The following is a 12,387-nucleotide window of genomic DNA, read 5'->3' on the forward strand; positions in this document are numbered from 1 at the left end:
GCCTTATGAAGGAACGAACAAAATCACAGGAAAACTGTACTTTCTTTACTGTTCCTGAGAGGCGCTCCATAGCCCACGGGAAAATTTCACACAGCTGTGGAGCAAGCATTCAACACGGACGCGGTAAGTTACGTGGCATGAGCAAGGCTATTATAGAGACAGAGCATGGGCATTTTCAGTGCTAAACTGCTGAATTAATCTCTCTAGGAAAAATACCGTAGCATCAAAGAGAAATGCTGGGTACACGTTGAGTACATGAACACAGGTTAAACCCAGAAGTTAAAGACAACACAGTTTCCACCCTGGATCCTTTCCTATCCTTTCCGCACAACTCTACTTGTATTTGCCCTGTTAATTCACAAGCAAAAAGAATACACTTTTTCAGATAGATTTAACACGTATTAATATTAATAAATTTAGGCATTCATATATATATTATCTTAGGACACAGAAGAAAACATCATCTTTTATTCTGATACAAAGAGTATCCCCTTTTCACCGTAACAATATTGGTGTTTCCATTATAGCAAAGTTCAGTATCCCAAGCACATCATCTTTGCTGAGAAATTCTAATGAAGATTAGAATTATTATATTATTATTTATTATTCTATTACATGAATTATTCTCCGTGAATTCTTCCCGGAGAGGGTGGGGAGGCACTGGGACAGGTTGTCCAGAGAAGCTGTGGATGCCCCATCCCTGGAAGTGTTCAAGGCCAGGCTGGATGAGGCTTTGAGCAACCTGGTCTAGTGGAAGGTGTCCCTGCCCATGGCAGGGGGGTTGGAACTGGATGGTCTTTAAGGTCCTTCCAACCCAAACCATTCTGTGATTCTATGATTCTATTAATATAATAGTTGAACGATGTCAAAACCAAAGCAACTGCAGGTCCAGTTCATATTCATAGTCAGAATTATCATCATCATTTACTCTGTATTAAATAATGCAACAACTACAGTAATAGAATGATTTTGCACAATAATGCAATAACATACTCAATAATAAAATAATTTGCATATTAAAGAAATCATTTTCTTACAAAGTAAATGTAGCTGTTCCCAAAAGCCACTACAGAAGCGTATGCTTTGATCAGCTCACAGAAGGTTTCATCCTCTAGGGAGAACCGATGTCCAAAAACCACAGCACAGATCACGTTAGAGACAGCATGAATGATGGGGAAGGAAGGGTCGACAGCTCTTCCTGCAGACAGAGAGGAGCATCCATGTCCCAACACTCCCTTTATCCCCTTCACTATTTTAGAGGCAAAAATCACAATGACATTTTATAATAATATCCTCTATACTAGTTAAGACTGTTACACTGAAACACCCACAGTTTGTTGACAAACGAGATAAACCTCATTCCCAAATGAGGACAGGAAGGCCTCGAGCCTTGGGGTTTTGTTTGCCTTCTTTTTTCTTTTGTTTATTAATCTTGCTGAGGTCTGACTGCAAGTTTCGACTGCACTCTAAATCTAAGCTGAGTCCCAAACCCATTCTTTTCTGAAGCAAAACCAGTTAGTCTTTACCCTCAGAGTCACGCAGGCCATGTACTACATCAAACCCCCCGATGCATTTCCCCAGCACCTTGCCCATGTCATACCATCCTTGTCCTTGAAGAACTTGACCAGATAACGGGCTTCGTTCTGTATCCCACGCTCCATTCCTTTATTGCCCATTCCCAGTTTGCGGAGAACTCCAATTCCAAAATGTCGTTGATGTTTCCAGATGAGACCATTTGAGACCAGGATACCTTCAGCCACCAAGAATCAATTTTATGTCCCGTTAATGTTCGTGTAACAGTAAATGACACAAACACTAGGAGTCACCTTCTCATCACATTGCCACTCAAAAGGTACGTCAGGGCAGAGTTCTAACTGCATTTTGTTAGAAACATAGCAACTACCCGGGTTAATATGTTCCCACCCCTGCAAAAAAGCCCATTTAAGGTCTCATTTATTACCTTGTACAGCCTCCTAACACAGTTCATACTCACCTGTAAGCTATGCTTGTCCACATCCCCACTGTGTTCTTCCAGGTGGTGCCACAGGTGAGCTCCATGTCCTCGGAAGCCGGGCTGGCAGAAGAGCAGCCAGAGCACCAGGCAGGTGTTTGTGGTGCAGAGAGTTGCCAACTCGCAGCTCTTTGTTAAAGCCACAACCTGCTGGCGCTAGGGCAGCTTGTCACAGCCCAGCTACTTTGCCCAGCATCCCCCAGATCAAAGGTGGCAATAAAGACCCTTCCAAATGGACTGAAACGGCCCCAGACTTAATCCTCTCTATTCCTGAAAGATGCTTTCTGTACTTACTTTAGCTAGTATTATAAATAAAAGCTTTCCAAATTGTATTCCACATGCAACAAAGCCTGACTGAGGATAAAGGCATCTGTCTATATCCTCTGCATAAGAGGCCAGTGGGAACAAGTTCAATCATTTCTGTTTTAAACCCAGCACCCTCTTTATTCTCCATCCACTGTAATCCAGCAGTGTCTGATGCAAATGACAGCAGAGCTCTGAACAAGGACATGTTGCACCTACAACCTCGCTAATACCTTTACAGCTCCAGTGACCTTCCTGCGCTTTCAGAAGAGGCGAGACCTTGCCCAACAGCTCTGTACGTGCCTTCCTTACAGCAGCCTTTGCAACAAACAGCTGGGAACATAAAGAATTACTTTATCCTCAGCTTGCAGAGGAGGCTGCAAGCTTCAGGTCATTTCAAATCCAGACACACACTTAGACAAGACTACAAATGGACAAGCAAGAACCAGGTAAGTACAAACACTGCTGCTGCGATGAGATGCTGAAACACGTGTGTGACCGTGGGACTTGGGAGACAACCGAGAGTAACGCTGCAGGATACATCACTCACCCTGAGCAGACAGAACAGGTGAAGTGGGAACTAAGGGCCTGTCAGTACGAAAAACATGAGCGGAAACAAAGTCAAGGATGAAGTCCTTCCACAGATATGAACAATCTTACCCTTTCCATTTGCCATCTTGTTGAAGACATAGGTCTGTAGTCGCCCGGAAACATCCGCCGAGTTGGTGGTGAGACCATCCTTCACGGCTTGGTATCCATGCAGCACCACAATAGGTCTGTGACCCAGCCACAGGGTGCTGATGTTGCCATAGACTTTTGCCAGCTGTAGGTTAGAACAATGCCAAAAAATTACCCATGGGAGAAACATCAACCAAAACGCACATGCCATGGGCTGCTCTCTTCCAGCGGGACACTACTCAGGGGTTCAGGCAGTGAAAAGGGGTGGTGATTTTGTTTTGCAGTGGGAGTGCCTCCCACAGTAAGGTCCTGGACTCTCTCTGGGAATTCACAGCAACGTGAATGGCGGAAGAAAAGATGCTCTTCCCTTTTTAAACATTTGTAGGGATGCCTCTGCAAAGCTAATGACTAGGAAAATGCCCCTGACTGTTTACAGATCCATACTGGGTTTCACATGAAACTTCACCTGCCCATTCTTGATTACATTTTTCAACTCCGTATTTCATTTCCTCAGCCACAACTACAACTCCTTGAAATTATATATTCCAGGTGCAACTCTTCTTCTAGTAGTGAAGATTTCAAGTTTCAATGGCAGGACCTCTTCTCCCGTTACACAGAAATACTGTCAACTGAGGCATCTGAGTGTAGACCCCACCTCTGCTTGGCTAGTGAGGGGCACAGCCCTGTCCTCCCACAGTGACAAACATGTACCCATCAGAGAAGTTTAACATCAAGGTCCTTCAAGTCCCTTTTCCTGAAGCCAACCATCTCCAGCTGCAGCCAGGTACTCCCTGACATGCAGGTTGCACTTAGCACCCAAGGAAATGTTGTGACTTGGAAAATACATCAACGCGTTAGATTCTTTCGTGAAGTTTTGGCTCAGTGGACAGTGCTGAGCACTGAAAGAACCTGTGTTAACCTGCTTAGAACAGACCTAATTCTTCCCATCAGTTCCTTCCCCTGTCCATCATTTACATCATAACCTCTTCTGCAAGGAGCAATTCCCACACTGGACTTGAGAAAAACAGTGGAGCTAAGGTTTTGGCTGCATATGGGATACCTTGTTCCTATTCCATAATAGCAGAAGACATAGCGGTGCGCTTTTCACATCTTCTGAACTCAAGACACCTTGTCTTAGAAGATTTTTTGTATGCGTCTGTGGTGGGAAATCTGAGAAACACTTTTTTCTCTCAAGGCAAAAAGCCTCCCTTAAAAGCAGAAGTCTGCTTTGAGACAAAATTACCGTCCTCAGTTCTGTTTAACTCGCACACAGACTAGCTTTCACATGAAGTAGACTCTGCAGAACTTCCTTAACTTGTTTTGGCACTTAATTTAACTTCCATGCATCACCTTCCCTCAGGATTAAGCTCTCCCTGCTACCTGTCAGCCTATTGACAGCCACCACTGGTCTGCACAGTTCTTGCCACAACAGCTCTTCAGTTCACACCTGCAAATGCATACCTTTTTCAGGCTCCCATGATCAGCTCTAAATTTTATCCACCAGATGCTTCCAACAAAGGGAAATGGCGTTGGTCCAGGAGGGAATCCACGGCTTTTCCACTGCAATTTCAGGAACTGCGCACCCAGAAGAAACAAAACCAGGGAAATGAGAATTACACTTAACATTTCACACCTCCAAACTACTCTATTGCTGAGAAAACGGCTATGAATCTGCCTGCTGAAATGACTCCGTATTGTTCTTCTTAACTCTTCCCTCTCACATTTAAGCTGAGTTTTTCTCCTCCCTTCTTTCCTACCACGCTTCCTGATCTCAGAGAACGAGGAGCGTTCCCACTCTTGAGTGTATGTAATACATCGCTATGCTGCAATATGCTAATAGCCACCATCTCGTTAAGATCCAGTAGAGGCTAGAAGGCAGGCACCTCTTCCAGAAACATCCCTTTGAGCAATCCGTCTGATGGAGCGTGTCACGCAAAGCGGTGACTAGACGCCAGCCAAGAGCTCAGACACGAGGCTGCAGCTGTCACCCCGGTACCGCGGACACGGACAGGAGCACTCACCCAGCAGCATTCTCAGGGCAGGGGCAGAAGGAAGCAGTCAGCAGCCTTATAGAGGAGTGGTTGCGAATGCAGATTTGGGAACCACAAGCAAGGAAGTGTTGTCATCCGAGTTGTCACAGTAAACAATACAGCTGAACTGCAAATGGCACAGCGAAGGACTAGTAGCTAGTACCGGTGACAAAAAGCGTAACGGCTCTCCTAGGCAAAGAAACACCAAGTTCAAGACATCTCGGGAGGCACCGCTGAACCTTCTCTGGGAAGATCCTGGTGGAATCAAAATCTTCCACCCGCCAAAGGCCTGGCTGCACCCCTCATCTGTGCTTCTCTGAGCCCCTCGGGTCTACGCACCAGAGCTCAGCCGCGGCGTGGCTGCAGGCACAGTGCCCCGGCAGGAAGCCAGCCCAGGTCCTCCCGCAGCTCCCTGCAGAGGATACTCAGGGAAGCAGCCGGAGAAGGGCTACTTCAGACCAACCATGGATCAGTGTGTCCCACACACTGTTTTCGCTTCTCCTCCAGCCCCCTACCATGAATGGTCTAAGACTAAACTCCAGTGCCATGAGGGAGCTAAGGAAATTACAGGATTTTACAAAGCTGTAGTAATTCAGAGATGCAAACAAATTCCTAAATTTCCTCCAGCTCCTTCCAACTAGCACGGCCACTTCAGATGGCAAACTCCTTGCTGCCTGTGATGGCAAAGGTGGCACACGAAGCTGGTTTCCCCGCAGCAGCTTATCACCACCTCCTAGCAAATGCTAACGGGTCAAAGAATCTCTCTGGCCTAACCCCAGAAGCCCACGGCTTTTTATTTCCTCAGCTGGAGCCCCTCTTCTGAACTCAGGGGAGACTTTTCTGACATAACGCTAGGTCACGAAATCACTAGAGATCACGGCCTAAAGGACAAACAGGTCAGGGAAGAGACTTTTAGCCTGGCCATGGTTAGAGCCCAGGAGCTGCCTTTTAAGCCAGCTCTCTGCCCAGAGCACAACGCGCTCCCTCACCTGCATGGGCCTTGGGCAGCCTTTCCCGGCAGTGGCTGCGCAGGGACCGGCAGGCGTAAGAGGGAGCAAGTTTCAGACGTCCTAGGAGAACGCTGGAACACCCGAGGGCAGGTTGCAGCGTGCAATCTCCAGGGTTCTGAAACAACTCCAGGAGAACAAGCGCTCTTACTCATTCTCACCTTACAGGTGGTAAAATCCTGGTGGTGGGAGAGGAAGAGTAGCATTGCCAGAGCTACAGGTCTTCAAACAACACGGGTGAGGGTTCCACAACCCGATAGGCAGCAGTTTACCTTCTGCCCACGACTCCACCTGCAGCAGGAGTCCCGGCAAGATAATCCTACTGAACTCTGCAAACACAATGGCCCTGCCTTCGGTTCTGCCCGAGCTCTGGTAAAAGCAGTGAATGGTCTCTTCCCACAACGTACAGCAGAGCAGGGAGCAGAGACTCTTCAGGGACCACCATACTCTCAAATAGAAGAGCTTCATCGCCTCTTTGGAAGAACGAACTGACAGCTCCGCTGGCTACTCCTCATACTGGGTCTAGAGCAGGATGCCTCCTTGAGCAGCCAAGGTTTTCAAACTCCCTGTTGGGATGAGCTCTTGTCCACTATGAGGCTTTACGCGTTAGAGTTTCTGTCTTCTGTCAGTAGCAGGAGTCCTGCTTACCCAGAATTAATACCACAGTCTGTAATTGCTTTATTTTTAGTTCACAGCACCTGAAGGAGCTCATATAACAACCTCCTTGACACAAGAAACTACAAACAGAAGCAGTTCTTAGAAGGTTTCTTGAGTGAAGCCAGCGGAATAGGCTGTTCAGGATGTTGGTACCAAGCTGCCTTGTGAAGAATAGCTCAGATACTGTGTGCTGGCCCTTCTAACTCCACCAGGCAGTGTGAACCTAAACGCCCGCAAAAAGCTGCCGAAGACAGAGCGCTCCGTGTGTGCCAACTGCTCACCCAGAAACGTATGGAGCCCTCCAGAATGGACCTGAAAGGGCAATTAGTGATCTTACTCGCTGCCCTGCACTTTCTCCGAGGCTGTTGCTTCTTGTCAGAGCAGAGCTGTCCCTGCAGGATGACAATCTTCCCTCTCAAGATTTGCTGCCTAAACAAAACTCAACTCACCCCTGCAACTCCGCTTGCATAATCCATCGGTGTTAGTAGCCAGCAGAAAGGACACCAGGAACATTTTGAAAGACGGTTTCATATTCCCTCACACAAGTTCTTCAGCAGCACTCAGGGTACTGATCTCAGCCCCTGCTGAGAAGGGTGAGATGACTTCTCTGGAGAAAATTTCCTTCCTCATGCAGGCACTGACAGGGGTTGGACTTTTTCAGGGGTTGGAAGAGGTTTCTTCCAGGGCTCAGGAATCAGTCAGAACAGTATGTATTTGCAATAACCATACTGTCTTGCAAGAAGGGAGGAGCTGGTCCGAGGCTGCCTCTTAACCTCTCTCCCTGGCAAAGAGAGGCAGCAAAAACTCGGGTTTTACTCACTGCACTGAGCAGAAGGCCATATACCGTATTGGCAGAGCTGCTTTTCCTGGAATATTCCTTCTCTTTGATTAGTGAACAAGACTGATGATCCCTCCATGGTGTGCAAGCAGCACTGCAACTAAGGCACATGCTGTTTCTTCCCTTCGTCTTGAACCGAGACTGGTCAGGCACCACAGCCGATCCCAACAGGAGACGGACAGCGCAAAGGGAGATAGAGTCAACAGCTTCACGAGGGCGTTCAGATGCGTTCTACGTACCCAGGCGTACACAGTGACTGTATCTGACAGTGGTCAGTGCCACATCTGGAAGACACAAAAAAGAAACACCTTGTCAGAAAGAGCTCATGACTTTCTAGTAACACCTTGGCTCTGACCAGGTTTCCACTTCCACAAACCCAGCTAAAGGCCGTGTACTTTGGCCCCATAGTTCAGCCCATGCAGGTTGTACTTGTGTAACAGCTGGACATTCCCTATGCCCATGCTTTCACACGGAGGGCATTGTTTTCCTCATCCCGCATTTCCTTTCAGGTATGACAGCTGATCTCTTTTTTTTTTTTTTTTTTTTTTAATCAACCTGAAGGATTCATGGACACATTTAGCACTGCCACTTCTTCCTAAAAGCCCAAGGAGAAAGAGAAACTTGAAAGCAGAATTACGTCTTCATGATGTATCTTCATAGTCGGGCTTTAGTGCAATCAACAAGAAATCAGACAAGCAGCCAGTATCATGAAAATTTTTCATTCCAGGTTTTCCAAAAGATTTTAAAGGACAATTTCCCACCCCACAAATCCTAACAATTCTCACAGAATTGATTTCTGCATCCAGGACATCAGGTCTGACCTACGCCTCTTCTTAAATTCCAATGGATTGCCCTGACTGGGGGCAGGGGAAGAGTCCTGCTTTTTCATTTGCCACTTACCACATTTTGCTGTTGCAGATCCAGCAGCTGTAAGTATTATCTTTTAATTGGGTACGGTAAGTGGTAATTCGTAAGAGTTGTGTGTGGGTTTTGGTTCAATATTCCCACGCAACAGGGTGACTGATACTGCGGTGTCACAGTACACTGAGATGCGACATCATGCAGTAGAGTGCCGCGCACATTCCGCAACGCAACCGGGACCATTTGGTCCGTCCCCATTTCCACAGCACCTACCTATAGGTAGGCACCATCAGCATAACTGTGTAGAAGCAAAGGGTTTCAGCTTACTACAACGTGGTTTATCCCTTCTTGACAGGGAAGGTTTCAGGAGCTGTACAGTCAGGAGACACAAGATCGGGAACATGAGAGCCTCACTGACGGAGCAGATCACTTCTGCTTCACCACAGAGGTGTGAGGAGGGAATCCACAGCTGTGGATGTACTTTATTCTGCTCTGAAGCATTTGCTTCTGAAAGTTCTTGTCATATCCAGAGTTAACAAGTATCTCACTGTCTTCCATTGCGCCACCCTTTTGCCCTTCCAGACTACTAGGAAAGTTTATACACCGGAGCTTATTCAACAAGCTTTTCTCTCCCAACTTGCTATGACATTAAGAATGGCTGCAATTAAAGAACAAACAGTTTTTCTTCACATAATCCTGGAGAGAAATTTGTGAGGTGGAACCACATAGGCTGATCAAATTTCTTCAGAACTAATTGCAAGCACAGAGAAGAAGAGTTCCACACTTAGCGCTGTACGGGCCTGGAAACAAATGGAAGAGTCACTAGTGTAATACCGTGATGGAGACAGGCCGGCCTTCCTCAGATGCTGAAATATTCCCTGTGCAAACTGCATACCCAATATGCTGCTGCAACTCCTACTTGCCTTACCACATCCAGCTGTTTCAATGCCATGTTTTCTTCACTCCCAGAGCTCTTTTCACTACATGTTCTCTGCAGTTTTTAAATCACCACGGTCTTTGGAGCAAAAGCTGATTTTAATGAAGTATCTGCAGAGCCCTGTATGGTCACAGGCCTGACCCACAGCTGAAGCCAGTACACACTCCTGTCAACAGCGACAGCTCAAAGTGGTCATTCACACACAAAGCTGAGCTGGTCAACTGTTCCCACAAACATCAGACTTAACACGTGCAAAACAGTAACTGCCTCAACAGCCAAGTGCAGATTCTCAGGGTTTAAACATTTTGCAGATTTTCCCATGCTCCCCATCTCCCTGCTACTGAAGTCCACAGGTAATAATCCCTTTCCTCTGTGAAAGGGGCTGAATCTCTCTTTCACAGTTAGAGGAAACGAAGGCACCTTCTTTGAAACGCATACTTCAGCACACGTTACTCATCCATACCATCCCTATCAACCACAAGGAACTTTTATCAGTACCCTGCAGTTTGAGTCTCTTTAAGGGTGTTTTCTCCAAGTTCAACTTGGAAAACCTTCTGGGGTTTATAACAGATGTCACCATCCCTTTATTCACTAAACATTCAGAGAAACTAAGGAGAAGTCAAACTTCAGATTTTTGAAGTTCTACATCCTTTTCTTACAGGGAATGAGCTAGTCACTGAAGGAAAACAGAGCAACTTCACTGGAAAATATAACTCCCTGTTACAACTGCCTGCGTTCTTTGGTAAGTCCAATGTATTGACTCATGTTTAAGTTTGTGATCTGCTATAAAACCCAGATCCTTATCTGCACAGCTTCTGCTCAGACTTTCCTCACCATATGATTAGAAATTATCCACACTGCACAATTACATTATCCCTAGCCTTAATAAACAGCAGATGAGTTCTTCAGGGCATTTTTTGAGTTCACACTGCTTGTTTTCATGTCAGCTGTAAATGTATAAACACACTCTTCCATCTATCCAACAAGTTATCGATGAAATTATTCAACATCACACGATCCCCAATTGCAAAACTTCGTTTGATACGTTCATCTCACCAGTGAGCTTCAAACTTCAAATTTGATGAGAAAATTAGGTGTAAGAAAGGGCATAAACTAAAGCCCTGAAATGTAGGTAAAAACGGATGTAAAGGTACTTGCTGAGACTGTAACAGCTACCAGCTCAAGGATTGATGGGAAAAATAACTGAGAAGAAGAGTAAAACTAAAAAGCAGAGCACTGGAAGCCAGCATCTCGGCAACACTGAGAATCAGCCAGATCCAAGGCACGACATACCCGTTCAATGGCTGCCTGGCGGGCAGAGACCCGTAAACTGTCTCAAGAGCAGTGGTATACATTAATGCTTAGCCCAGTAGCATGACAACCACAGCCACCTACTGTATGAGCCAACAGATAATCCCTTTAGAGTTCTAGATCGTGTACCTTCTGCTGGCAGAGTCTCTGTGTGTAAAAGATGCCTGCACAAAGGTGATCCAGTGAGGGTAGGTTGCAACGTAAGGGGTCATAAAAGGAGGGGAAAAACAATCAGTATAATTTTTAATTTGTTTCGGTTTTATGTTTTGAAAACATATTTGCAAATCTGCAAATTTTCAATATCTAACATTTTCATTCTGTTTTCACATCAGAGGAAGGAACAATATTCAAGTATTTCAGTTCAGTCAGCTCAGAACGCCTCCTTTTCCGACAAAGGTTTCAGGCCATAGGAGTGGGAAGCAAACGCAGGGGACAGGGAAAGAACAGAACAGTCATAGCTGCCACCTACATCTTGGCTTTCATTCGTCAATCCCACGGCTCTTTTCAAAAGTGAACATCAGGGTTGATTAGGCCCAGAGAGATAAAGTTCCTGAGCGTCACAAGCTGTGAACAGATCTGGGAACAGAATTTACAGTTCCTGAGTCCCATTTCCATCTTTGGTCTGTGCAACCTATACAGCTCATCAATCTTCAGGTCCCAACGGCACAGACGACAATAGGAGGCAAAAGTCTACCCCGTTTGTTTATTGCAAAAGGTGTCTGTACGTTTTAATATCGCCAACGTGCAAACCACGTAAGCAAAGTTCTCTTTTCCCAAAATGAACAGGAACAGAGTGGGAACTGTCTTTGACCACATTTCCCAGTCTGGTGGTCTCTGTAGGTCTGTGCTCTAAGCAACACTCACCCTCTCAGAACTTGCCTGGACATACTGGCTCTGTGTAACTCTTTCCACAGAGAAATTCTGACACCACTGACAAATAAGAGATACTGTTACGAAGCTCTTCAAAGACCGGGGGTGCAGGGCAGGAAGGAACCGCTAAGTTGAGAAATCCAAATTAGTGCCTCCGCTGAAAAAAACATAAACCCTGCTTAGCAATTGTCTGCTCTGTTTAGCTTGACATCAGGCCAGGCAGCAAGCACACGCTACCACGGCCAAGCAATACACACGCAGCACGGAACCCATCGTGTTTTCTGATACACACTGAGCTTGTCTGCAACAGGAAAAAACAAGCCCTGGTATTTACAGCACAGCAGATGACACACACCGTGGGCAGAGGCGTACCAGGAGCCCTGTCCGCCCCCGCACGTCACATTCATCATCCATTTGCTTCACACCTTTCTGAAGATGCTGTTCTTGCCCTGTCCTCCACAGTCGTTGCATTTGCTTCCCACTCCTATGCCCTAAAACCTTAATTACAGCAGATTTCCTCATCTCGTCAAAAGAACCAAACTTAACGTCTTGACTGGCGAGCTCCCGCAGTCGTCCTCGTGTCAGAGCAGAGCAAGACTGACATGAAGAGCTACAGCAACACATACTGACAATATTAAAATAAGGAAGATGGAATTCTTCTAGAACAGCTTCCTTGCTTTTCCCTTCATTGTAGACTTCAGCCTAACCTTTCCTGAAATAACTTTGCCCCACGCCCCAGCATGCCCACAGCTCTAACCCAGCCATAGGAAAACACACAGTGTCCAAAAGGCCAGGCTCAAACTAAGCCTTTTGTTGGGCCCAGCCTTACTCAGCAGGACCCAGATTTACCCTGCAGAAAGGTCTAGGAGAGCGGACAACAGGGT

The 12,387-nt window shown here is 46.2% G+C and overlaps 1 protein-coding gene across 1 annotated transcript in view; it reads right to left on the reverse strand.

The window, feature by feature from the left end:
- LOC104507723 (cytochrome P450 2C14-like) overlaps positions 1 to 12,025 on the reverse strand; it is a 12,840-nt gene extending 815 nt beyond the window's left edge. The window contains 6 exon segments of the mRNA XM_010149088.1: positions 1 to 94; positions 1,038 to 1,198; positions 1,601 to 1,750; positions 2,975 to 3,137; positions 4,454 to 4,567; positions 11,876 to 12,025. The exon segment at positions 1 to 94 is cut by the window's left edge and continues 36 nt beyond it. Coding sequence (XP_010147390.1) covers positions 1 to 94; positions 1,038 to 1,198; positions 1,601 to 1,750; positions 2,975 to 3,137; positions 4,454 to 4,567; positions 11,876 to 12,025 — 832 coding nt within the window.
- Positions 12,026 to 12,387: the final 362 nt, after the last annotated feature.

Source organism: Eurypyga helias, unplaced genomic scaffold, assembly GCF_000690775.1.
Source record: "Eurypyga helias isolate BGI_N326 unplaced genomic scaffold, ASM69077v1 scaffold32113, whole genome shotgun sequence".
Taxonomy (NCBI): domain Eukaryota; kingdom Metazoa; phylum Chordata; class Aves; order Eurypygiformes; family Eurypygidae; genus Eurypyga; species Eurypyga helias.